The sequence below is a fragment of the Magnolia sinica genome, chromosome 1 (genome assembly GCF_029962835.1).
Source record: "Magnolia sinica isolate HGM2019 chromosome 1, MsV1, whole genome shotgun sequence".
NCBI lineage: Eukaryota > Viridiplantae > Streptophyta > Magnoliopsida > Magnoliales > Magnoliaceae > Magnolia > Magnolia sinica.
Window position 1 is genome coordinate 130963550 of NC_080573.1, and position 27699 is coordinate 130991248.

The 27699-nt window shown below is 40.6% G+C and overlaps 2 protein-coding genes across 5 annotated transcripts; one reads left to right on the plus strand and one right to left on the minus strand.

Annotated features, from left to right (window-relative positions):
• Positions 1–3179: 3179 nt before the first annotated feature.
• On the plus strand, positions 3180–11757 carry LOC131217258 (probable caffeoyl-CoA O-methyltransferase At4g26220). Of its 3 annotated transcripts, none has more exons than XM_058212128.1 (6): positions 3180–3333; positions 9118–9259; positions 9384–9463; positions 9767–9911; positions 10345–10476; positions 11254–11757. In XM_058212128.1, the coding sequence occupies exons 2-6, from the start codon at positions 9179–9181 to the stop codon at positions 11545–11547; spliced, it is 732 nt and encodes a 243-aa protein (XP_058068111.1). In that variant the 5' UTR covers positions 3180–3333; positions 9118–9178; the 3' UTR covers positions 11548–11757. The 3 variants fall into 3 exon arrangements, with proteins under 3 accessions (XP_058068111.1, XP_058068121.1, XP_058068130.1); XM_058212138.1 differs by having other exon boundaries at positions 3204–3356; XM_058212147.1 differs by having other exon boundaries at positions 3230–3333; positions 9087–9259.
• Positions 11758–18616: 6859 nt separating this feature from the next.
• Positions 18617–27699, minus strand: LOC131217269 (DEAD-box ATP-dependent RNA helicase 15). 2 transcript variants are annotated; one of them, XR_009157245.1, is made up of 12 exons: positions 27547–27699; positions 26306–26406; positions 25662–25834; positions 25288–25519; positions 25024–25142; positions 24370–24426; positions 24094–24278; positions 19740–19884; positions 19549–19632; positions 19113–19176; positions 18929–18997; positions 18617–18881 (listed from the first exon to the last, which is right to left on the minus strand). XR_009157245.1 is itself a non-coding variant. In XM_058212160.1 (11 exons), the coding sequence occupies exons 1-11, from the start codon at positions 27660–27662 to the stop codon at positions 18987–18989; spliced, it is 1287 nt and encodes a 428-aa protein (XP_058068143.1). In that variant the 5' UTR covers positions 27663–27698; the 3' UTR covers positions 18617–18986. The 2 variants fall into 2 exon arrangements, 1 of the variants encoding a protein (XP_058068143.1); XM_058212160.1 differs by having other exon boundaries at positions 18617–18997; positions 27547–27698.

Here is a 27699-nt window from a genome sequence, read left to right on the forward strand (position 1 = left end):
AATCGGATCTGAAAACCACAACCCAATCGGCCCTATCTTAGCCGTCGGTTCTGTTCGGAATGGGCCGGATCGGGTCGAATCGGGTCACAAATGCACACCTCTAGTTTTATGCAAGGCCCCAACAACATCTTCAACTAGAAATATGAAAAAACATTTATTTGGGTTTATATCTATCCAATCAAAATGAACGAATTATATTGAACAAAGATTAAATTAAATCCTTGTTTTTGCTGAGCTCACGCACTTTTCAAAAAAAAACAATAAAAAATCTCCGTAGGAGACAAGAGCCTATCCTGTGGGGAGCAGCTGTGGAGAAAATTTTATTCTTAAATAAAAATTAAAAATATAATTTATTTTTTTATAATAAAAAAAAAAAAAAGAAAAAAAAGAAAAAAAAAGAAAAAAAGAAAAAAAGGTAAGTGTTTCGAGAGCTTTAAAAAAACTTATGTTTGGTCTGAACTGGCTACCACTACGGCCACATCATATTATGGGACTGTTTGGACCAATATCCATTTCTCCACGGGCATCATTTTGCGAATTTGTCATATTACAATAGCCCTACTCATGCATTCAGCCATCGTACGCTTCTAGTTAAATCCAAACCGTAAAAATACTGGCCACGTGTAATGGGTACGCTCGCATGCGTAGTGTGAAAGTTTGATAGATACTGCAACGTGTAAAGGAAATGCTCACATGCGTAGCATGATAGTTTCTTAGATATATGCCACGTCTCTGGTCACATGCGTAGGAAACGGATTGGCTACTCCCCCTGCCACCAGCCCCGTGGCGGGTGGTCGGTGCTCTGTGGACCCACCATTATGTACGTGTTTCATCCATGCCGTTCATCCATTTTTCCAGATCATTTTATGATTTTATCCCAGAAATGATAGGAATATAAATCTCATCTGGACCACACCACAGGAAAACAATAGTGATTGGATATCCACCATTAAATTCCTCTTAAGGCCCACTGTACTGTTTATTGGACATCCAATATGTTGATTAGGTCATACAGACCTAGATGAAGGGAAAAAACGAAGATCAGATTGATCCAAAACTTTTATAGGTCCCAAAAGTTTTTAATGGTGGACGTTCATTCAACACTGTTTCCTTTAATGTGGTCAACTTGAGATTGTGATACACCTCATTTTTGGTCTCATAACTAAAATGATCTATAAAAATAAATGGACGGCATGGATGAAAGACATACATCATGGTGGGGCCCACAAAGCACCGACCATCAGCCATTGGCTGGAGGCAGGGGGAGTAGCTAATCCGTTTCCACATGCGTAAAGCGGACGCGGATTTCCTGCGAAAGCCTTTCGCAGGAAGTTCCTGCGCTGGGAACTTAGGTGGGGCCCACTGTCATGTTTATGAGAGATCCATCACGTACATCCGTTTTTTGAGATCAATTTAGGAGCTAAGGCCAAAATCGAGCCGGATCCAATACTCAAGATGTCCGTACTAAAGGAAAAAGTGGGTAGGAAAATTTCCACCGTTGAAATCTCTCTAGGGTCGACAGTGATTTTTGAACGCCATCCATTCCTTTCATAACATCATTACTACTTGGATGAACTGAAAACACAAATATTAGCCTAATTCAAAACTTTTTTGGCCCCACAAATATTTCAACTGTGGATATTAAATTCTCACTTTTGCAGCCCACTTGAGTATTGGACCCGGTTCATTTTTGGCCTTATGTCCTAAAATGATCTCACAAAATGTATGGACGTAGTAGATTTCTCAAAAACATCAAGGTAGGCCCCACATAGGTCCCCGGCGCAGGAACTTCCTGCGAAAGGCTTTCGCAGGAAATCCGCGTCCAGCTTTTCTACACTGCATTTTGGGTGATGCAGGGGTAATTGCTCAGTGGTTGAGGCCCTGACCGTGGAGCATGTGATGTATATCCACGCCGTCCATCCTTTTTTATTGTTCATTTTAAGGAATTGGTCTAAAAATGATGCAGATCTACATTCAAAGACGATCACACCACAGGAAAATAGTGGTGATTGAATATCCACCATTAAACTTCCTACGGCCCACTAATGCTTATTTGCGATCACCTGTTAATAAAGTCACGCGGACCTGGATGAAGGAAAAACACAAATATCAGCTTGATTCACAACTTTTGTGGCCCCCAAGAACTATTGAATGGTGAGAATTCAATCTCTACTGTGTGATCCATCTGAGATGTGGATCTGCCTCAAATTTAGGACCATGCGCCAAAATGAGCGGAAAAATCAGACGAACCGCCTAGATATACAATACGTACATCTGTGTGGGCCACACGGTCAGGGCCTCACATAATCCACGTCCATGTAGATCGGGCTTTCCAGGGTTTAAATGAGATAGAAATGCATTTGGTTTGGTGTAAATTCCATAGGATGTTTGGAGACATGGGAAGAAATGAGAATCGGTGGAATGAAATTGCGTTTGGTCCCATGTGAAATTTCCGGTCTATATTTGTGGGTCCCACATTATTGTATGTGCACGAGGTTCACTCATATAAATTTGGTCCGTTGATTACAAATCCATAGTCCACCAAAGAGGGTTATGTTTAATAGGATAATTATACCTGTAGAAGAATCTAATCCCAAACAGGGGACTAGATAGTCAAAATACCACGGTATGTTAAAACATGCAACGATGCAAATTCCAAACGACCAAAGAGGGGCCGCGTATTAGATACGGACAAGGTCAGTAGCAAAATCGCTAGTGAAGTGACGTCACCAAGTTATGTGGACCCCACCATAATGCGTGTGTTATATTCATAGTCCATCCATTTGGAGAGATCGTTCTATGGCATGAGAAAATTAACGAGATAGATCTAAAGTTCAATTGGACCCCACCATAGAAAACAGTGGGGATAGTGACATCCATCGTTCAAGACTTTTTAGGGGCCACAGAAGTGTCCGATCACGCTTATATTTTTGTTTTCATTTCATATATCTCTATGTTAACTCATGAATAGGTTGGATCAAAAAAAATACATCATGGTGGCCCAATAAATGTTTCAACGGTGGGTGTGACTGATCCCACGGTTTTCTGTGGTGGGTCCACTTGAACTTTAGATCTATCTCATTCCTTTTCTCATGCCATAAAACAATCTCTACAAATGGTTGGACGGTATGGATACAACACATGCATCGTGGTGGGGTCCACAGATCTTGGTGACGTCACTTCAGTAGCGATTTGGCTACTGACCTTGTCAGTATCTAATCCGCGCCCCCAAAGAGGAGTTTAACATTTAAGTTTCTTCGATTCTACAAAGAACGAAAGAAAACTGCCTTGATCTCTTGCTTGAAGAAATTTGTGGAAGAGATCTTCAACTGAGTATTCTTTTCTACTTCTTAAGAGTATATTCTTCTTATATATTGAATTTTTTATATCTGTTCTTGTTCATTGTAGTTTCTCATTTGAATGTTTAAAGTCTTATATACAGATGAAGAATGATTTGATTTCTTGTTTTCATATATTAGCTGTTTAAATTCTTTTTTGGGTTTTTTTCAATCATAAAAATTATTATCTGTTTATAAAAATTCGTGTATTTGGATGATTAAAATCATATGTAGATGGAGAATGATAGATTTCTTGTTTTCCTATCTTTACTGTTTAAATTCTGTTTTAGGGTTTTTTTTTTTTTTTATATATAGATTGGTGATTCGTAGGATCATTTGACACTTACAAGCAATCGAGAGAGAATATTTTCAGGGCCTACTTTCCAGTAATCTAACCCGTTCATCCATTTGGTGACCCTATCATGCCAACTGATAATTCCCCTCTTAGATGATCCAGTATAGCAAGGAGCAACCTTTCAGTAATCAGGGCCGTTCATCTTCTTGGTCCGCCTATATCTCCCTCATTAGATGATTGTAGACGTTTATTTGGAGGCTTTGGTTATTACTTATCTTGATTTCCTCTCTCCTTTTGTGATTCTTTGGTCTTTTAATTTTAGAGATGAAGTGAAATTACCAGATTAGGGGTTGTTTGGCTCCCCTGGAATCTTAAAATGTGGAAAGAAAGTGTTTTCCAGGAAATATATTCTCTAAAAAAAGAGATGATGCTTCTGGTGTTTGGATACCGCAACACTGATTCTAAGGTTTTAAAAATTGAGCTCGGGTGTTTTGTGTATGTGTACGTGTGTGCATGCATGTGTGTGTGAGGATTTCAAAAATTTGACTGATGGGAGGGAATCTGCAAGCTAGCTCTTACAAAGGAAACAAAAAATGTTCAGTTTTCTGGAAACCATTTCTAAGCATTTCTAGACAGTCAGACCCAAGAAACTGCCATACTTGTGGATTCCGTTCCATAGGGGCTACTTCCATGTAGCCAAATTACCCCTTACAGATCTCTTTCTGGGCTTCAAACGGCAAAATTACATTACTTTCAAGTTGGGCTTGAAAGAAATGTAGCTTCGATTTTGAGGGTTACTTCCTCATTATAGATACTGAGCAGGGATTGATCGAGAAAGATTTCTTGTTCTTATTATAATTATAAGATCGTGATTTGATCCGCACGTTTTGGCAAAAAGAATAATCTTCTCCTTTGAGAACATCTTTTTTGCATTTTGTCTTGATTAAATATGAATATTCACAATTCAATCCACTTGTGTTACCCAACAAAACCTTAACGACCTGTTTGGGTGGGGATGTTTCCAACCAAATCAGTTCAGATATCCCCTTCGTATTTCATTTCAAGTAGGAGATCAAAAAGGAAACAATTGGAGAATGGCATTTCTTTAGGGCCTTCTCCAGCTTTTGTTTCACTTCATTATTTAGCATCCAAACACCCTTTCTGGATTAAAAGAAATTTAAAAAACAAAAACAAAAAACTCAAGTACGGATTTACCCACCACACAAATTGTCCCTAGAGGCTTCGTTGTTTGTATATCTTATACATGCAGCTTGTAGTTTGAGCCAATTGATATCAAAGTGGGTTTGTGCTTTGTAATGCAAGCTACTTCTTAAAAGCTATATGTATTAAATAATATACTTTCAAAAATTGTGAAGAATGTTTGCAAGAATGAATGGTCTTGAACCCGATACGAGGAATTCTCTCAGTTTCATACACGCGTGGGGTTGCGACAAGTGGGCTCCACTAGGGGTTGCCACAGAACAAGTGAGTTTCGGTCATGGCTTGTTATCGACAATGGCCGCATAAGTGATTGTAAGTTAGGAAGCCATACGTGACTAGAGTCATTGTCAGAGGCTATTTAGAACTCATTGAAGAGTCTGATTTTGGAAGAGATTTGATGTCTTGGATTTTACTTATTTGGCTTTGTAGATAAGACCCTATATTTGGACTTTTACGTTGGAGAACAAGAACTGTGCCAGTTGGAAGGAATGAGTTTATTAAAATTGAAGGGAATAAAAGGACAAGGAGAAATCCCAAAAGGACCAGGGAAGAGGTAGTAAGAAAAGACTTATGGTCCTCAATAGAGTGGAATGGCAGAACGAGATTTTCATAGCCAACCCCAAGTAGCTGGGATAAGGTCCTTGATAGAGTGGAATGGCATAACAGGATTTTTGTAGCTGACCCCAAGTAGATGGGATAAGGCTTAGATGATGATGGTGATTATGATTTGGATCTTTGAATTTGTTCATCTCTCCTTTCATGATTATAGTAATATTCAACTCCATTTATGTGGGCCTTCTCCTCTCAAGCTACAATTTGTGTTAATACAAGAACATATAATGGGTATGGCATTTTTTCTTGATTGAAGTGTTGAATGTGGGAAAAAGAGCCATCTTGAAGTGGATGGTAACATAGCATGAGGCTATAGCACAACAATTAGATGATTTGGATGGAACTGCATTCTTCCCATTTGACAAATAAGCATTGTCTACACTGATGAAGGACATGAAATTCAAATATGATGTGCAAGAATTCAGGCTTAAGATCACATTAGTTCATAAACAAATACACAAATTCCATATCCCACATGAAAATCCAAACATTCAATTAAGGAGAATCTATGCGGGTCCAGGCCTACACAGGCTAGGGCTGGAACAATAATGATTATAAGCCAAACAATACTCAAAGGGAAATAGAATTCAGCCACACATGCATAGTAATCAGTCCCTAATCCAAAGGATTCACCAATTCCAATTCAGAGAACCCTAGGGTAAGAAAAGGGGCATAAAATTAGATATTTGAGTAATTTAGGGTTAAGTTTAGGGATTTTGGGTGAAAGTGGAGTGAAGGAGATGAGAGAAATGAACCAGAGAAGTACCGCACGCATGGACAGCAACAATGGCCCAGACGCATGTGCATGTGATCCTAGCCGCACGTGTGTGACGCCCACTAGTCAGGAAAAGGCCACCTTGGCCCTGGTCGGCCGGGGATGGACTCCAAAACCCTCAAATCTCAGCTCGATCCGATACACGGTTTGTGCGTGGTGCTCCGCCGAAGTTTCAGCCCTCCCGCAGGGCCAGATTCTAGAAATCTGTTGTAAAAAGAAAAACGGCTGCAATAGAAGATGGATTTGAAGCGTAGATGATTGTAGAAGAATAGAAATATGGATGGAAGAATGTGGGAAGTATGGATGATAGAAGATAGGGGCGGATCGGGATGGATGTAGCTTCGCACCATGGTAGTTAGCCCTTCGATGAAGGGAGGGCTTCGCACCCAATTAGGTTTCGCAACTCAAAGAGTAGGAAAACGCGGAATTTTTATTAATATTCAATGAATCAAAAGAGCTACATGGGGTGCTTATTTATAGAAAAACCCTATACCCAAAAACTCGCACCATGTGTGCAACTTATTACTTGGCGATGAAGTAAACTAAAATAAAAATCAAACAAAGAAATCTAAAGTGTTCATAATGTTCTAAATAATATCAATAAGCAAGACCTAAAATATGAAATCAATCGGACTAGTGGTCCACGATCATGAGATCCCATGATGAGCTTTACTTGACTATCGGGCCCACTCTTTTGAACCAAACTTCATTTTCTAAGTAGGAAGCCCTCCCTAGACGTCGTCATCGAGCTAGATTGACGGTGGGGCCCTCCTTCGTACGTACATGCGTAAGGGGGTGGCGTGCGTGTGCGTGTGGGCATGATGTCCCAATCAATTCTCTCCGGCTGTGAAGATTTCGCCACTGGCGAAATAAAACTCCTAAACCGCTCTGAGATGTAAGGATCAAGTCTCTGAAGCTCCTCCTCAACGAGTCATGTATTGGCTAAAGCTGGACGTGACTTCCACTTGACCGAGAATTTCTAAAACCTACCGTCCGACGTTAAAACTATCTGATGGTTCAGGATATCCTCTATTTCTTCTTTAGGTGTGTGAAGGTTAGGTATGGGAGGCAGAGGCGGGAAGAAAGGTCAAGAAGAGTAGATATGGGAGGTAGAGGCTGGAAAAATGGGTCGGGACGAGTAGGTATGGGACGTAGAGGCTGGAAAAATGGGTTTGGAATGGTAGGTATGGGAGGTAGAGGCTAGAAAAATGGGTTGAGACGGGTAGGTATAGGACGTAGAGGCTGGGAAGATGGGTCGGGAGGGTAAGTACGGGACGTAGGGGCTGGGAAGATGGGTCGGGAGGAGGCCATGAATCAAGGGATAAATCTGGGGAATCAGGATTGGTGGGCGAAGGGCCAGATAAAGTATCAGTGGTCCCCTGAAAAGTAACTACATCCTCCACATTAAATGTGGAACTAATTCCCATGGAAGGTGGAAGATCTACCTTATAAATATTGAGACCGTTTCGTTTTATAATTTTGAAAGATCCAGCGTTACGCGTGTGTAACTTACGAACGGCCCCCGGAGGATACCGCTCGGGCCTGGTGCGGACCATCACAGAGTCCTCAATATTGAATTCTTTGAAACGTTTATGCTGGTCTGCAAAAAAATTGTAATGTTCATTACTAGTAATGATCTTCTGCCTGATTTCTTGATGTCATGGATGATGTGATACGCAAAAGACTCTGCAGGCTCTTACGGCCTATGGAACAGGGACATAGGGACAAGATCAATAGGTTTCCCAAGTTTATAACCAGTAACGACTTCATAAGGACTGAGACCTGTGGACCTATCGACAGAACTATTAAACGCAAACCCAGCTGTAGGTATTACGGTGTCTCATGTTCTGGTGTGTTCTATATCCCTCCTACGGGGAGACTCATCCGGTAGATCATCAGGAAAGACATCATGAAACTCATCCACTACCGGAATAACCTCAGTAGGTAACTCTACATTAGCCTCTGGTGCACTCTCTCTAGCCACAAGGCTGCACATGTTGTACCCCTCAAAATAATGGTCTTGATATCCCTCATGGGGTGGGGGTACCGGTGCACGCCCATGACTGATTCCTTGGCCACCTGCCTGAGATTGGCCATCTTTCCTAATGGTGGGGTTTGTCCTAAAGGAGGCTTCTATTTGGTCAAGGCGTTGATTTATATCTTGTTCCAAACGCTTACCCCAAGACTCGATCTGCTGGGACAGCTTGTTTAGTGACTCTAGCAGTTGTTCCATGTTTAGCGTAGGGTGTTAGCCAAAACCATGACCCATACGTGTTGGACGTACAACTTGCAACTCCACCTAAAGGACTTTCTATGATGACTATATGGGACTAAATGATCCTATGAGACTCTATATGAGAGAAACTACGCAATGTTACTAAAATCCAACAATATAGTTGTCAAAATAAAGGAATAACAGAAAGTTACAGCAATGTAAATTGGTAACTTCCTGCTAACAGAAATTTCAGCAACTAATATCAGGGACTATGGACTCCTAAAAGCTACATATGATGAACTGAATGCATGATGGACTCAAACAAACTTAAATTTCATGTCCTTCATCATACACTGATCTTTGGTGTATAGTCTATATGTAAGAACTCTTTTTTAATTAATTACACACATGAGAAAATAGGGTAGTAACCATTAATTGAGGCCATTCCTCTTTCAATTTTGTCATCCATTGTTTGTTAGGATGCTAGTTTATACCTATGTGTCCTTGCATTGCATTTTTGTAATTTTTTCTTTCTTCTTCTTCTTTTCTTGCTTCCATATAAGTGAAATCCCTTCAGTCTTATCAATGACAAGTCGATCTTTTGCACCACATGCCTGAACTATGAACCAGTTTACTAAAGCTCTGACAATATCACCTGAAGGAAATTGGAACAAATACACCCAACTGACGGTCAAGATTCTTTTGTAAGATAATTGAGAGCAATGGAAGAGGCTGCTAAACTCGCTGCGGAGAAAATTTCACAAGCTAGCAAGGGATTGTTGCAGACCGAAGAGCTATACAACGTACACTCCCTGCTCAAATCTCTTTTCATGGGTTCTCTCATTGTTCATATTTTCTTCTCTTCTTTCATGTACTTGGGAATCATCATTGCTATCGGTTACTGCTGACTTTTAACTAATTTGGCAGTATATACTGGAGACTAGTGTATATCCCCGGGAGCCAGAGCCTCTCAAGGAGATAAGAATTGCTACCGCCAGCCACCCGTTGTAATTCTTCTCGTTAACACCTTATCTACCACTTGTTTTAGCATCAACTTCAATAATTTTTGCATACTGTTGCTAGCTTGTTTTTAATTCAAATTTGTAAAGTCAGTGTATTTTAATTAATGATATGCGAAATTGGGTGTTGTTGAATGTGGTTAAAGCATCACAAATCTTTGTTGAAAAGATCATTAAAACATTGATAACAATGATACAGTATGCTACGGTTATGCACCTGCCATTGCACTGTCATGGTATTTACATTGAGAAATGTTACTTCTTCCTGAGACCTTGTGTTGTGTTTTCTAGGGCTTTAATGGCTACTGCTCCGGACGGAGGGCAATTAATGGCCTTGCTCTTGAATCTAATCAATCCGAAGAAGACAATCGAGATTGGAGTTTTCACTGGATATTCTCTCCTACTCACAGCCCTTGCTGTACCTGCTGATGGCAAAGTCTCTTTCTCACTCCCTCTCTCCCTGTGTATATGAACAAATGATGAGGCAGCTCCTCCAAGGGTAGATTAAAAGGTGATGAAGGGCATACGTCCCAGGCCCCTCATCAGCCAGGGTCCATCATGAACATGACCTGGCCCAAAAAAAAAAAAAAAAAAAAGAGCTTGGTTCAATCATCAGGTGGGCTGCATGTGTTTGCTGACTGCAAAACTTTGGTGGCCATCTCTCTCTCCATTTCTCCCATATGCATGTGCCCCACTTGATGAGTAGATGAACCTGATCTTTCCCTGCACTGGTCTGCCCGATGAGTGGCCCAGATCCTGCACACACATGCCAAGTTGGCAAGCGTGCCACAATTCGCCCGGAGATCACCTTGGCACTTCTCATCTATATAATATTCATCTGTCATTATAGACTCTATATAATGATGCAGATCATAGCGATAGACCCAAACCGGGCAGCATACGAGATAGGATTGCCAGTCATCAAAAAGGCTGGTGTTGAGCACAAGATCGACTACATAGAGTCTCCGGCGCTTCCAGTTCTTGATAAATTGCTAGAAGATGTAAGTGTAATCTTCTCCGACATTTGACTGGAACTTAATTCATTAAAAGAAAATTGAACAGAACTCTTTATTTTTTATAATCTTTAGGAAGTTCATTAGAAGTTAAACAATATTGTGTTTAATCCACATAGATAGGATGTGATTTTTTCATGATTCATAGAAGCCTGAATTTCCCTCATAACTGTAACGATCTTGGTCCATTGCCACTCAGGACCATACATGTGATGAACAGATGGTAAATTCAGATTGTCCATCTGGTGGGGCCTGCTGGGAATGTTCCACAGTAGAGAAACCACACCCAGATCCTGGACTGTGGAAATAAACAATGGCCGTTGGTCCACATTCCAAGAGTAAAGTCCAATTATCATTGGTGGTAGCTTTTGTATCTTGGGACATCCGCAGTGGGGCCCACCAGTCACATGTGGCAATAAACCAAGGTTCACTCATTTGAGACCAGGGATATTCTCAAACTAACACAATTCAGAAAATCATGGCACTCCTGTTCAAAACCAATCGCAGGTCCACTTGCATCAGCAACAACGTCAACCATCCAAACATCTTAGGACCTGTTTGGCAGACGCCTGAATTTGAATTCAGTTCATTTAGTTAATCATAATTATGTTTTAATTAAAATGACATGAACTCATTTTCAGGTGTCTACCAAACAGGCCCTGTGATTTTCCCTTCACAGCACATGATGTACATATATTCTACATTACAATTTTCTTCAATTCATGCTTCAACATCATTTGATTTCCATCGGGCTTGGATTTGCAGAAAACGAATGAAGGGTCTTTCGACTTTGCTTACGTAGATGCAGACAAGGGGAATTATTGGAATTATCATGAGAGGTTGATGAAATTGGTAAGAACTGGGGGGCTCATTATCTACGATAACACGCTCTGGGGAGGAACAGTTGCCTTGCCCGATGACTCATTAGTCCCGGACGACATGAAAGAATCGAGGGTCCACACAATCAAGCTTAACAAATCATTGGCGTCAGACCCACGCATTCAGATATGTCAAATACCGTTAGCTGATGGGGTCACAGTCTGCAGGCGTCTCTACTGACCTCATGATATAGTCTGGCTTTCACTCTATGAGATTGAGCTTGGGGCAGAACAGCAGTAATCAGGTCAGACAACAGTGATGTGGTTTTCTATTTTAGCGTGGATTATTTGACGCCAAGTGGATGTTGTAATTCAAGTGAAAAATAAGCTAATAGAAATTACTGCAATAACTTATCATAATCAAATAGGATGTAACATAGAGTTTTCATGATTCTGCTTGCCAATCTCCACATGGGCTTCCTAGCAGTGCATCAGGTGGGACCCATGTTGCAGATTCCCTACCCCAGAAATCAGGCTGATCAGTTCATCAGGTGGGGCAGACACCTCCATTGAATGTGGACCGCTTCAGTTTTTTTTTCTTCTCAATTATTCTTTTTGCATACATGTGTGGCCCACCTGATGGTTTACTGGCCTGATTTGTGGGCGAGGGCAATGTGGTCCCATCCAAAACACAGCTCAGGAGGAGTCATGGACACATTGGCAGTGTGTGAGGAAATAGGTGACCTTCACATTGCTCCACAGCATTGAAGAGGAATTATAACACTTTGGCAGCCCAATGTTAATGGGCAATCCAAATATCACTCTGATCAAACAATCCCAACCCTTTAATACATAGGACAGTTCCATCAATTGATCTGAACGGTCTGTTAAGTTTATAACACGTTCATGGACTAACATACAAAAATCACACCAATTGGATTATACAATCCATCCTTGAGCCATCTTTTCTCCAAGACATGCCTAACAAAAGTTGTTTCGGGCTCTAGCAAATAGATGGATCAAAATCTTGATTGGACATATTTTCGTGTAAACAATATTAATCGTCCATTAAAGGCCATTATTCAAATGGGTAATATTTGTCAGATTGGTGTGATGCTTGGCATGATAGCGCACTAAATGGCTATCAGATCTAGTGGACAGTCCCAATGCAACTAGGGGCTTTATAACTTAGAGCCATCTCTTGAATGTACAAGACTTCTTGGTGCGCTTGGATGCACTATCAAAATAAAGAGAGTTACCCGCATGTTTTGAGAGTAAAGTTAGGTGACATGGGCCACACATTTTGAATATGGAGGTATGATTTGACATTGTTTCAGTTTGGTGGCCCACCAAATTTCTGAATGAAGCTATTTTTTAGAATGTAACCCAGGTGAGGAATGATACCATTATTTAAGAGTTTGGTTTTTGACAAGACAGTCGTTCTTTTGTGCTCACATTCAGGAAAACAATGGAAGTTTTGCCTGAAGTTTGAGTTCTGTTAGTACCTCCTCAATTGTAGCTTTCACTATGAATCTACGACCTATTTTCATTCTTGTATTTGTAGAAAAACTGTAGTTCAAAGCTGTAGTCAGAAAGGGAAGTTAGGTCAGAATTCAGATCATTCATGCTAATAGTCCGGTTGAATGTAGTAGTTGGAAAGGGAAATAAGGAAGAGATGTCTTGATAACAGGAAGTCATGTAAGGTGGCGTGGTGTTCTCCTTTCTTCCTATGTCCTAGTCATTTGGTCTCGTGGGCCCTCTTAGGTCAGTTCGAAGCAAGCAGCTGGTAAGACAGCCCCATTAATGGGGTGTTCTCCTTTGTTCCTCTGTCCTAGTCATTTTGTGGTGTAGTGGGCCCTCTTAAGTCAGTTTGAAGCAAGCAGCTAGTAAGACGGCCACATTCAACAGAGGGCAGTACACTGTAAGGATGTTATATCCTAATGTGGTTTGGACAACGGTGCTAGCTAGCAACGGTCCAAACATCACAGCCATGGCCAAATACAATTATGTCAATGGCCAACGGTCTGTGGCATTCTTAAGATCGAAGCTAAACAAATCCTTAAAAGCAATTAATTGAGAGAGATGTCCCTCTTGATTATGACCGTGGCATTCTTAAGATCGAAGCTAAACAATTCCTTAAAAGCAATTAATTGAGAGAGATGTCCCTCTTGATTATTTGTACCATACCATCGTTTGGTATTCTAGATAAGACTTTCATAAACCAATCGTTGTATGGTTGAGTCACTGATACGCATTCCTTTCCCCATTCTATTAATGCAAGGGGCATTTTCACACCGGGCTTTAGTGGGGTGACTTATGTTGGGGGACTGCGAAAGCACACAGAGATGAATCAATTGAAGTAATCCAAAATCAAGTACAAACACTCCATTTTTAACATGGAAAAACCTTTCGGGAAGAAACTATGGCACAAAGCGATAGATAAGCAATATAAAAGTAAAAATTATAAGAGTTTAGAGAATACCTAATCTAAACAACCTCGAATCACCCCAAGCTACACCCTTAAAACCCTAAGAACAAATTGGAAAAGCTCTTGGATACACCCAAATCCCAATTACACCCTTATATATAGCCTAAGGAAGAATCACAATCGAAATTGAAAACAAATCCCGCAGATACTCAAGTCTTCATAACTCTATGATACGTTCAATGGCACCTTCGATGCCATTGACAGGCCGTCGATGACATCGAAATAACACCAAAACAATCCAGAAATAAAACATGGAAAATCGAATTTTCTCGATTGCACTGCGATGGTCTTGATGGCATCAAACGCAAGTTTCGATGTCATTGAAACTAAGCTCGATGGCATCGAACAAGTACCCAAATAGTCTAGCAACCAACTGGAGAAATTCTAAATTTCTTCAATGGGATCGAGCAGTTGTTTGATGACATCAAACAGTGCTCAATGGTATCGAATGTTTTGTCGATAGCATCGATAGGCCCTGTTGCTAAATTGATTTAAGACATCAAAAAACAACTGCCTATGGGATGGAAGGGCACACTCGAGATAGGTGGCTCGTGTGAGGCGGGTGGCTCATGTGAAGCGGAACTCATGCGAAGTGGGGCCCACGAGGGGGTTCGTCCGAGGTCCTAACTCATGAGATGTGGAGCCTGGGTTATGAGATAAATGAATTAATTCGTCATACTCTGTAAGTTCAAGCTTTTAGAGCAAGTGGTTAATTATCCTGCATCAAAGTGGTATTATATCGGGAGGTATCGTGTTCGAGACTTCTCACCATGGGTGATTAATGCAGAAGTATTGTCACACTGGGCCAGCTTAATTAAGTCCAAACTTTCAAAATCTTAACAATAGGACGTGGCCACCACCTTCTGGTACATAGCTGCCACACTAATTCAACTGTGACAGGAGTGCAAACACATGAAGCTTTTCAGCTTCCTCCATTTCTCTCAGCCAAACGGCGTCATGACACAAAACCAATCATATGGAGCAGCTAACTAAGCTAAAAACTCTTTCCAATTGTTCTTCTCCCATCTACTTGAATTAGGGACTGAGGACCACCAATTTTGGCCTCCAGTGGAAGCCTATCTCCATAGGTTTTTTAGGTAAGATGGAATATATATATATATATATATATATATATATATATATATATATATATATATATCTCAAACCAAGGGACTACATACTCGTTGTAGAGCTCGCCGATCCCTTGAAGCGATTCATCGACTTCTACCCATCAAGCTATCCCTTTCAAAGGATACCTGGCCCTTTTAGGTACCAGCAACATCAACTTCGAAATGGAGAAGAACAACCAGTAGAGTTAGAGAAGGCGGTCAGCCTTGCAGTCTCACATCCTAATCATCCTACGATGGAACTCCGGGATGCAGCAAAGTATACCATCTCGAGAAAGTGAGATTGAGACACTATAGTGGGTTTCCTTCTCAAAGGTCCCCACCATGGTCAACCATTAGGGTCGCTCACTCACTCTGTCTTATGCTCAACTCCCTACGTTTTTTTGCTATGGGGGGTGAACTATATCTTTGTTCACCCCCACCTAGTTACAACCAAATCAATGAGTTATTCAGAGATATTTATAACGGATACTCTTTAAGTGGTGAGGCATGTGTTCTTAATGGCAAAGCATCACACCCTTACCGAAGGATTGTGCTCTTACTCCTATAAGGTTTTCTTAGCACAGTGTCAGTCAACCTATGAAAAGGATTTATTTTATACCATTTTATTTATACCTAACCCCTCAATCGTCAAGGCAGTTCGTATCCCTTACCACATCCCTTGCCACGTTTATTTTAGACCCCAAAGTTGTATGCTTGTGATTCCCCTCACTAGTCGAGGCGGCTATTCCCTCAATCGACAGGGCCTCACATCCTTTGCTTTTCGATTGACATCAATGGCAATAAGGGAGGTCCGCACTCGATCTTTACCTCAACGGGAAGCCATACACTTGACTTCTAGCTTTGTTGTACCTTTGTCAAGTTTGAGGTGAGTCATCGTAGAGTGACCAGAAAAGTTATTGTAGGCTCATGATAATTTATAGGAAGTGGGTTGTGTATCCTTATTTCGTTGTGTCAGAAGTTCCATCTCCATAATAGTGGTGGTGCTCAATCTAAATTCCTGGGTCCATGCATCTTGCAACCATCCAAGAGTATATAGGATGTAATTGGATCAAGAAGACTAGTATAGGAAGAGAAGTCCTCGGGTCCAATGGGCCTATACACAAGGAAACTCCATAATTACCTTCATGCCTGCAGGCAAGGTGTTACCACCCTAGCAAAAGAGCTAATACAAGGCAAAGGGGAAAGGTATGAAATAAAAGCAGAAAGCAAGGGGATGTGAGCTGCTCAAGCGATTAAGTGGGTAGGTATATATAAAATGGAATAAAATAAAATCTCCTTTGTATGTTGACTAACACTGTGCTAACTGCTAAGGACGCCCTATAGGAATGAGAGCACAGTTCTCAGGCAAGGAATATAAGAACTCACCAATTGAGAACACATGCCTCACCACTTGAGAGTACCCGTGGTAGGAATCTCTGAATAACTCATTGATTTAGTTGTAATTAGGAGGGAGCAAACTGAGTTACAGTTCACCCCATATAGCAAAAAATGAAGGGGGTTGAGCAGTGTGAGCAATCCAATGTGAGGAATGAGAGTGAAGGGCTTCCCAGTGAAGCGAAGTTCCTACAAATAAGGAAAGTGAATTATGGATTTAAATAATAGGCAGGATATAAGGAACTGAACTCCTGAATTTGTGAATGGTGGGCGTTAGCTATTCCTTTCAAGTCAAGGAGGGAATCATGTTCCTGGGAAACAAATAATAGAAAAGTCTGATGCGAAATGAACCTTTTAATAAGGAAAGGCGTGATCTGAAAGGCTACTATTGCAAGGAACCTTGGGTTCCTGATAACAGAAACATCAAGCTACATGCAACCAACCCCAGCCGTTATTCTTCATTCCATGAGGAATTAAGGGCTAACCATAATTCTTCGCAGCTAGTTAAGAGAAGCGAAGGGCTTCCTGTTGAGACGAAAAGCCCAAACATAGCATTCGCAAGACAAGCAAAGCGAAGGGCTACCTGGTGAGGCGAAAGCCCAGGCGCAGCACTTTGTAAGGCGAGCGTAGCAGTAAGCAAGGCAAGCAAGTGGAGCGCTTTAAAACTAGAGATAGCGATCAGCCATTCAGGGGTATAAAATAAATAGCCTGCGTTAAGCATATTAAGATGAATGCACTCTACTGTATGTTGTATCCATACGGAGCCACCGTTTTCGAAGGATTTCAATAGTGAATGTTATACATAGCAGATGTCACAGTCGTTGGTTGGGTGTATTCGAATGGTATGCCACTGATGTAAAACTATTGTCTTTTATTTTCCGTAGTCATTACTGCCTGACATTTCAGGCTTTTGTGAAGGAAAAAATGATACTTGGGCAGAGAAGATGGTGAGGAAAAAAATGGTTTAAAAAGGAAAAGGGGTTTTAAAAATGGACTTTGTAACAGGCGTGGTGCACGCAAAGTAGAGAAAACTCACTACTAATTTTTCTGTGGCTGAAACGGACGCATATTGGACACTAGTGACAGCCGCAAAGATGTATGGGTTTTATTCACTCCGTCCATGCATTATGCCTTGTCAATTATATTTTTTATTTTTTATTTTTTTGGGTATAATCCAAAATAAAATGATGCAGATCCAAGGCTCAAGCCGACCAAACCCTAGGAAGCAGTGGTGATAATGACACCATGTTGGCCCACCGTGATGGCTCATTGCCATCACTTGTTCATAAGGTCACGTAGCCCTGAATGAAGGGAAAACACAAATATCAGCTTGATCCAAAAACTTGTGGCCCCCGAGATACTTTCAACAGTAGGTGTTTAATTCCAACTGTGCTGTCCACGAGCCTTGGATCCGTATATTTTTTAGCTTTGACCCTAAACTGATATGGCAAAATGGATGAACAGTGCATTGTGGATAAAACCCATACACCACGGTGACCCCTCAGAACCCCTGCCAGCCCCAAGCTGGGGACAGGAGGGAGTAGTACCCAATCCATGTCCGGCTGAAACCCTAACCTTGGAATTGCAATCAGACGGTCGGCAGGCCACTTATACGTTAGGAGCATTTCAAATCAAACCGGCCCCGTGCTGTATGCATGTTTTCAGTCATACCCGCCCTCTTTTAAGTTTACCGTGTATGTTGAAGGTTTGAACCATTTAATCTTTTTTCTTTTTCTTTTTATTGAAATAAAGTGTGTACCAATGTTGTGAACCCCGTATATCTAAAACAACGAGAAAAGAATTGACCTTTTGATTTGTTATTTCAGGAGTTTGATTTAGCAGAGACTGGGATTATTAGCTCACCATAAAGCAACTAACTCGCCCAAAAAATCAACTCTCCCTTATCTGCATACACCGCTACAGGTTTAAAAGTATCCATCAGATAATAAATATATAGCTGTTAATGCCTGCTTATGAAATCTTCAAGATTGGGACAAATGCGTTAAAATGATCAACAAGGTCGGAATAATATCATAATATCACAGGGATAGAAATAATATCATATGGAACTTTTGAGGGCATCCCACAGTATAAACAAACCAGACACCCAATCCAATGCCATAAAGCGCATACCACATGCACTGGATCACGCCAGCTGTGGCACAGTAGGAACCTTGAACCACCATCAGCGGCAATAATGTGTTCACACTGATTGGACATCCAAAAATAACAAGGCCCACAGAGAAAGCTAGCAATAGGACATCAGCCAGAACCAGCTAATGGGATAATTAGGCTTTGACAACACCCAAAAACAGCAATTTAAGCAGGAAAGAGTAACATGAATTTAACGAGTGAAAAAAAAAAAATATCTAATGGGAGATCTGAAAGGGGAGTTCTAAGTATTAATCATGTTAACAACATCTACCAGCTCATCTCTGCTCGCAACTGAAAAAACTTCAAGATGTTCAGCTAACACGGGTAACGGAGATTATAAAAATGTTTTCTCCCACCTCCCCTCCTTTAAGCAGATGGTCCGATGGCATTCCATCTCCCAACTTCCACGAAAGGTTTGCCGTACCACCATTCTTCCCAACTAAAAACCAGATAAAGCACTTGCATAGACTTTTAAGTTCTTCCACACCGTGGTTAAATACATTGAACCTCCGACTGCTAGGGGGAAACGAGGCATTATGATGGCACTGCAATAACACATTAGCAGCAGTGGTTGTTTACAGCTCGGAATTTCAAGTATATGGTAGCAGGAAGAAAATAATAACTCGAAAGGGGTACAATGGGTGTTTGCAAATGACATACTGTATGTAGAGGTGTCAATTTGCTCCGGAAGCTCCTTTATGTCCACCTCAAACCTTTCTTGCACCTTCACATATAATGCAAGCATCCAAATCAAATCACATGCAATGAGTATCATAAACCTGATTAGAGAAGTGAAATGGCTCCTCAAGCCAGAAGCGTATGCATCTTTATTTTTTAACCACCCGTGCCTTGCCCTGGCCAGTCTGGTCATCAGGTGGGACAGTAAAAAAATGGACAGCTTGGAAAACTTTTAGTAACCTCAATTCAACATCCGCAAGCCCCACCAACTGACAAGACATGACTGATGTTAGTGCCATGAAACATGAGTTGGACCTACCTGATGAACAGTTCAGAGATCTCGTGCATGTGACATGGCACAGTCGTGGTATATGATTCAGATAGGCTACTTTCACAAGTAGGCCATAATACCACTTACCTGATTAAGAACATCAGAATCTGAAGCAGACGAAACAAATGTGATTGCAAGTCCCTTGGTACCAAACCGACCAGCCCTGCCAACCTGCAATGAGAAAAACAGCACTTCAGTGGAACAATCCAGAGTAGTGAAGATGCCAAGCACCTCCAGCCATCAAGGAAAGAATGTAAAAGCCAATCTTGGGTAACAACCCTGTGCAAGTAGGTGTCAGCAGAATCTGGCATGTCGTAGTTGATGACAATGTTGACACGCTCAATGTCTATTCCCCTGCCAACCAAATCCGTTGCAACAAGAATCCTTTTGTGGCCCTCCTTGAAGCCCTTGTAACGCGTCAACCTGGAAAATGACATGCACTGCCCACTTCAGAGATTCCAATAAATTGATGGAGAACAGACAAAGATGGGTGAGTTGCATGCAACAAAGCCAACAGATGGCTCTCTTGTTAGGGGAACTTCAATTAAAATTGAAGGACCTCAAAAGATAACTAGAAGAAGACCTACAATACTCGGGTTAAGGAGGTGGTGAGCAGGAATATGGAGTATGTATAATTTTGGCATTCCGATTGTTTGGCAAAACAGTACTAAAGCCAACACGAAATAGTTAATGGATAAGACAGTACTAAAGCCAACACGAAATAGTTAATGGATATATCTTTCTAGATGTACGACTGACTAGATCTCTTCTAGATGCCAATGCGAGTCCAAGAACTGTAGGGGCTCATATGAGGCACATTAAAGACATTCAAAATTTCTTTGGAGCAATACCGAAGCTGTCAATTTCAAATCCTAATATTGTTCAGGAGAGTTTTTTTCCTAGTTGTGTATGCAATAGCCAGTGGAGCTTAGAGCAAGGGGAGTGATGACTTCAGCTCCTATGGCTTGGCTATGGAAAGTTGGGGGGTCCTGGCCAGGGTTTGTATTTTTATTCCCTTTTTGCAGATATTTCTTAATACAAGTCAACCACGCTTATCGAAAAAATAAAACATAAATTGTCATTGTAGGCGTTTTCTTTTTATTGGTAACTCAATCATTTTATTAGCACCACTCAAGAAAGAACAGGGAAAGGGGGAAGATGAGCAGTCATCCCTCAAAAGAGAGAGAATCAAGCAAATACAGACCAACTGACATGGAATTGTTCCTATTACATTCCCCTGAATTGGGAAAGACCCAAAAAGCCCAAAAAACCACCCAGCCATTAAAACATTGAACGCCTAGTTGTCCAAAAAACACGGAACACAATCATTATGTATGTTGAGGCCTGCTATTGTCCGTGATATCCAACAATACAACATTCAAGTAAAACCAGTGAATATCCCAACATCAAAGGCAGCAACCCATGACTACAAAAACCAAGAAATTGCAAAAAGGCATCAGAGTCTCAGCTTCCCATACATGCATCAAATCACTATGCCACAGTTCTAAAACTGTTTTTTATTGAAAGGTCACATTCTAGAACTGTTTAATGAATACATGCATTAACAGACAAAATGCAACGCATTTGCCTTGGTATATTACCAAGGAAAAAAGAAGAGAAATAAGACGTTTGCTAAGCCCACACATGCATGCCAGGCAATACCATCCGCATAGCACCCCATGCGCCAGCATGGCAAATTCATGCAACATCTAAGCTGCATATCAGGCAGGTATGACAGTGTAGACGTAAAAATGGGCTGGCCATCCTAAGGTGGACCATGATATTAGAAACAGGTAGGTGGTATGGAAAACCCAGTTGATTACTTAACTAGCTGATTGTTGGGCCAGGACGTCAAAATACAGCCCTCATGATGGATGGATGGATTGGATCTTGTACCTTTGTGGCACATTGACACGAATGGTGGTACGTAAAGGAGCTGACTCGCACATGAGCTTGGGCTTAAGAAATCTCAGCAAAGAAAATAAGAATGTGATTCTCAGCTACCAAGACAAGTTCCAAACATGCATTAAGAGGCACATGCAATTTAAAGTATCAGACATTGCTTACTCGTGGGGAATTACCTTCTAGGTTCACCTATGGGTACATGCAAACTTCTATTCATTACTGATTCTGTTCAAAGAGAGAGACCCTACATATTCATGACCATGATATTTCAGTGGCAAAATGCATCATTTATGCAATTCTAAATCACTAAATGATTACATGCACTACCAGACACATTGGTGAGATTTGGATTTGGGCAAAGTTGTGTCATTGACTAGCAGTCCACGAGATGCTATCAGGCCATCTGGTCATGGACATGCTGCTATTGACTAGTTGTTTCATCCCCTGATTGTCGAACACCCTAAAATAAGAATATGATAGATCATAGCACATGTAAGGAACTTATAGATTAGTTGGTGGCACATCAACATATGTGACGCATTTTTTGAGTGCTTGAAGATTGATTGCGGAACACATGCACATGTTGAAATTGGATGATCACACACGTGGTGCATTGGAACATGTTGCACATGTGCACGGACAAGCGATGCTCATGTACACAACCATAAAAAGTGTCATTGACAAGTAACTTCACCTCTACTAGAGAGGGCTAATTCATGGTCAAACAATATTATATCCATGACTACCTGCCTACAAGTTCCTAAGTTCACACGCACAGAGTTGAAAACCCATGAACATGTACTTTTGTCCATGACTACTACTTAATAACACCATTTTGCCATGACAAAACAGCTCTAATACATGCAATGTGCATAAGACAATGTTGGTCGATGGGGGATTGCCTACATTTGGGCATGGATTTCACAAGGATTATAAACATGAGTACTTACTCATGGATATTAGAAGAACTAGAAACACAAGTGCTTACTGATCAAATCTAGTTTCATGGATAATACTAATATGGGAATACCCTTTTACTAGTGGCAAGAAGCTCATTAAAAGGGAAGGACCAAATATCCATTAAAAATGGACTTGTTAGAATAGATCGAGCGACGAGGTTTTGAGGGCACTTCAGGGCTATTTAGATTTGGCAAAGTTGTGTCATGACAAGTAATCAGAACAACCATACATGTCCACATTTCACCAAACCAACCAATGAACTTTTGGACAAATAGTCATAGACACATGACCTCTAGACCATGGGATTGAATGTCTCTAGTGGAAAGGTAGAACTACTTGTCAATGATACCACAATTTCTGTGTACATCAAGAACACACTTATCCGTACACATGCATGACATGTTCCAATGTGCCATATGTGCAAACAATCCAATTCACGCATCTTATATGTGCACATGTTCCACCATCAATCTTCAAGCACTAAAAATGTAGCACATGTCAAATGTGCACGTGCACATGCACCACTAACTAATCTTTAAGTTCTCCAAATGTGCCACAATCTATCATGTCCATGTTCCAAGATATTTGACAAACAAGGAACGGAACAACTAGTCAGCAACAACATGTCTATGGCCAGCTAGGCCAAATAACATATTGTCATGTGTTACTAATTATGACATTACTCTCTCTGAATGAAAACATGCCCTTATCTAAAACATCCACCAGAAAATTCACTTCTCTAGAGCACTTGACAAAATTTGAAAGATCAGACAGCACAACCAAAAACCCTTTCAGGTTCAAATCTATCCCTTTAACTCTAACTACTCAATCTCGAGCCCTGAGACAATTTTGAATCAGGCTTTTAGAAAAATCCATTTTTAATGGAAGAAAAAATCCCGATTCCCTACTTGACAGTATTCTTCAGCTGCCTAGGTGCGACGGTATTTTAGGATTTTCATCTTATTTTGTTATGTAACAAAAAGAAACCAAAAGAACACTACTTCCGCTCATGGGAAGTAGTGAGGCTTTGTGTGATCAGGTGGTGCCCACCCGGAACCTCTAGTCATTCCCTCGTGAAGGGGTCCTGGTTGCATGAGCCAAAAAATGCCAACCAACCATGAAATAGCATTTTTCAGATACCCTTGCACCATGAGTAGAAAAATAAATGTGTGCATGCACATGCATGTAACTACAAGCAGAGATATAACCGAAGAAACTATGTGAATGCATTCTACAACCACAAAGGTGTCCCGATTCATGGAATTTCACAATTTTATGCAAAGTTGTGGACAAAATATGAGAACTTAAAAACGCTATCAAGATCACCATGGGTACTTTGGTAATCACAAGGATCAAAGCATCATGCATTACACGATAAAAACCGGTTTCCGTAGTAGATAAATATGGATGTATCAAGCTGACAAGGACCCAAAACAGGGAGACATGCTGATACAGAGCAATACAACCCAGTTTCAGTGATGAAAATACGGTACACGATAAGTAATTTTCAATCCTTGCATAATCATCTCAAGAAAGGCGATAAGCACAAAGCACTACATGTTAGGTCATTGTGTCAGATTAATTCCACAAGAAACGAATCCATTTTAACATAATTCCATGGGCATCAAAATGCATAAAGAAAAAACAAGTGGAACAAACTAGCAACTGGTAATGAAGTGAAAAAGCTTAAATCAAATCAATTGGGAGCAAAGCTGCGAAAGCTAGGTGCTTGCAAAAATAAGGGTATGGGGAGATGCTGCTCCTAACCTTTCCTCCTGTGACATTCCAGAGTGGATGCAGATAGATGGGAAGTTACATTCCACGAGCAACTTGTTCAGCTCAGCTGCCCTGCTTACACTTTTGACAAAGATGACAACCTGATTGAAATCCAAAGCATCTAGGAGATCATTCAGCTTGCGGTTTTTTTCCAACTCGCTCAATTTGATGTAGTGCTGCCACAAATCAACAATTTATCAGTCGAGAAAAGTATAAAAACAAATTATGCAGATAATTGTATCAAATACATCCAGATGTTAATTGCACCTGTACTAGACCATGGAGGGTCAGCTTGGCCTCATCATCCACATATATTTCCATTGGCTGAAAGGGAAAAATGTCAGATTAAAGCAGATTAGCAGCCTGTCCACAAGCTAACTGAATCCAGTACCAAATGAATGATGCAGAGTCTCTGAGAACCCAAGATGCCACTTCCTCTGATTTGAAATTCTGGCATTACACCTCCTTACAAGAATTGCATTATTCACCACTGTAAAATCCCACTATAACCAACCCAATCCCATTCCTAGGCAATTGACACTGAACTCCATATGACGCCTTTGAACTACAAACCCATTCACGGTACAAGAAGTAAAATGGCAACCCCGAGAAGCTCGAATGGCATGGATGAACCATGAGCCCATGTATAACATGCCCAACCCAGCGAAGTTGTCATCTACAAACTGCTAAAGGTCATATGGGGATCCGATTCATAGCATAACTGTGGTCTGGAAAATTACCGAACAAAATCACCCAAGTACAAAAAAAAATCATTAGACTTAGGAGAGCACAGTGCCAGTTAAGCATGGCACTGCTTTTGACGCCACCATGGATACTTTCTGGGATATATCTCCAGTAGAATGCTGGCAGTATAAAAAGGACAACTTGTAAATTTGAGGTATGCTGGCCACAGGTAATTACATCTTGCATAAATTTCTTGCAGACAGGACGAATCTCCTTGCTTAGTGTCGCTGAAAACATCATGACTTGCTTATCATGAGGAGTCATTTTAAATATCTCCTGCACATCTCTCCGCATGTCTACAGAACATGAACAACCAGTGAATGAAAAGATTGCAACCAAACAAATAGAAAATAAACTGTTTAAAAAAGGGAATGCAATAAGCACGAGCCTTCGATAACTGCAGATAAAAGTTCGTGCCAACTTCAATGATTAAAAGCATACCAAGCGACTCGAGCATTTTGTCACATTCGTCAAGGATAAAATGCCTAACATTCTTCAATGCAAGGTCTTTTTCTCTTGCTAATGCCAGTATCCTCCCAGGGGTCCCAACAACGATATGTGGGCACTCATTCTTAAGCAAGTCCTTGTGAATTTTGATGTTCACACCACCATAGAATACGGCAACTTTAATATCGGGTAAGTAGGTGCTGAACCTCTCAAACTCGTGACAGATCTGCAATGGAGATGGATATTTGCCAACACAAATTAGGAATTAAATAACTAATAGCAAAAAGAGTGGCCATTAGCATTTCAAATGTTCCATGATATCAACAGTGGCCTAATGAAGATAGAACAATGGTTTTGAAAAGACTAACCTGGTAAGCGAGCTCCCTTGTATGGCATAAGACAAGTGCAGCAACTTGCCCTGCAACAGGCTCAATTTGCTGCAGGGTTGAGAGAACAAATACAGCAGTTTTCCCCATTCCGGACTTTGCTTGGCAGATAACATCCATCCCCAAGATAGCTTGAGGGATGCACTCATGTTGCACTGGTGGAGAACCAAACAAAATTGGAGCGAAGGAATCCTCAGTAAGAAAAAAATGACCTTCTGGATCCTTTAATGGAAAGCTTTACCAAACCAATTCTCCTCCAAAACCAGGGAGTGTGTAAGTAATGTATTACCTGTAAATTATAAAATTAAATTATTTAGAACAGAATATGTCATGTGAAACAAATCTGTCTAGGAGGATGCTGAAATGGATGTCGAAGACTAGAAGGGATATATTCTACAATGAAGGCATCAAAACACCCTGAGAAAGTCCCCCATTGGAAGATAAAATGATGGAGAACCTAAACGTGAACTTGTGTTGTGACAATATCAAGAGTTTATGCTTGTTCTGTCCCACTCTTTTCAGCACATCAGAAAAGTTTGATGTTCTGCAATTTTCATAGAATAAGAAGATGCACGCAATGTAAATTATCTTTGAAACTTCAATGGCAAAACTGGTTAAGAATTTGCCTTCAGAAGGATGCTCAAATCCTGAATCAACGATAGCTCGGAGCAGCTCTGGCTTTAAAAGGAAGTCTCTGAATCCCGAACTGTGAATTCCGACATAGCCCCTACAGCACAAGAAAAATGGAAAACAAGTAAATAATCAATATGCGGATGGTATAAAAGAATGTCAATTCAACATGGAAAACATCAAAGCAGCGGTCATTTGCTTAGACCTTAGAAGATAAGAGAAATGGAGCCAGTTTGACAAAAAAAGGTTAAGAATGACGAATTAATGCAGAGGTACTAGTTTTTCAGCATAGCAATGTGAATAGCACATTGAAATGCCTCATATAGAACTCTCCAAACTCAGTTATGGATGGCTAGTAAACAAAATAAATAAAAGATAGTTGGACTTTCTTTTAAAGAAGGAAGAAAAGCAAAATATAATCAGGCAAAACCCCAAAAGTATCAATGAGCCAAATCTCCCAAAAACAAATCCAAACCATTAGACCAACATAAGCTATCCGATCCATCATTGTATCTTCCTGCCGAGTGTTTAGGACTCCCATTAATTGAGGAACTAGATAAAAATAACACAAAGGAACCAAAAGGCGAAACACTCCCTAATCAAGGCAAGGGATAACATTGGCCAGGCCTGGGATTAGTTCCACCTGGATTTCAACCAGTTGGGCTGGCAGGCCCAGACCCCACAACTCTTTTCCTTTTCTTTTGCAAGTTCACGGCAAAATTCACCTACATTCATAGGTATTCAAGCCTAACAAGACGATAAAAATCATTTAGATCGGAAAAGAAACATCAGATCGACAAAACCATCTAGCTATGAAGAAAAGAGCCAATTTTCAATATACTTTTACAGGATAAAATTCAAACTGCTGAAGGGAGCTGATGTTTTAAATCTACCTGTTGGATAGATGTACCTAAATTTCTACTTTTGGTAATACAATAGCATGTACATATGTTTTTAAAAAAAGTACATAACAGCGTTCCTATTCTCAAAATACTCTGACCACAGCAACCCAGCACATGAAGCACAGTCAAACAAACCCCAATTCCAAAACCAACTAAACCAAGTGCATTTCACCACCAAAATTTAAATTTCTAAGAAAATAACCTAAAAATAGAACTAATACATAAAAATACCATCCAAAAAATGAATTTAACAGAGAAAACCCTAATCTTGCAAAAACTCAAATTTCTTCCAACTGAAAAGATCAAGCCCACGAAAGGAATCCAAGAAGACTTACTTCTTCGCAGATTCTCCAGCGCCTTTGGCCGCGACAGAATCGGGGGCCTTCTCTTCTTCTTCTTCGTAGTCAAGAAGCTCTTCCTCGTAGGCGTCGTTGTCCCTCGCTTCTCCCATTGTTCTATACACAAATTCGAAAACAGGAGAAAGAAAA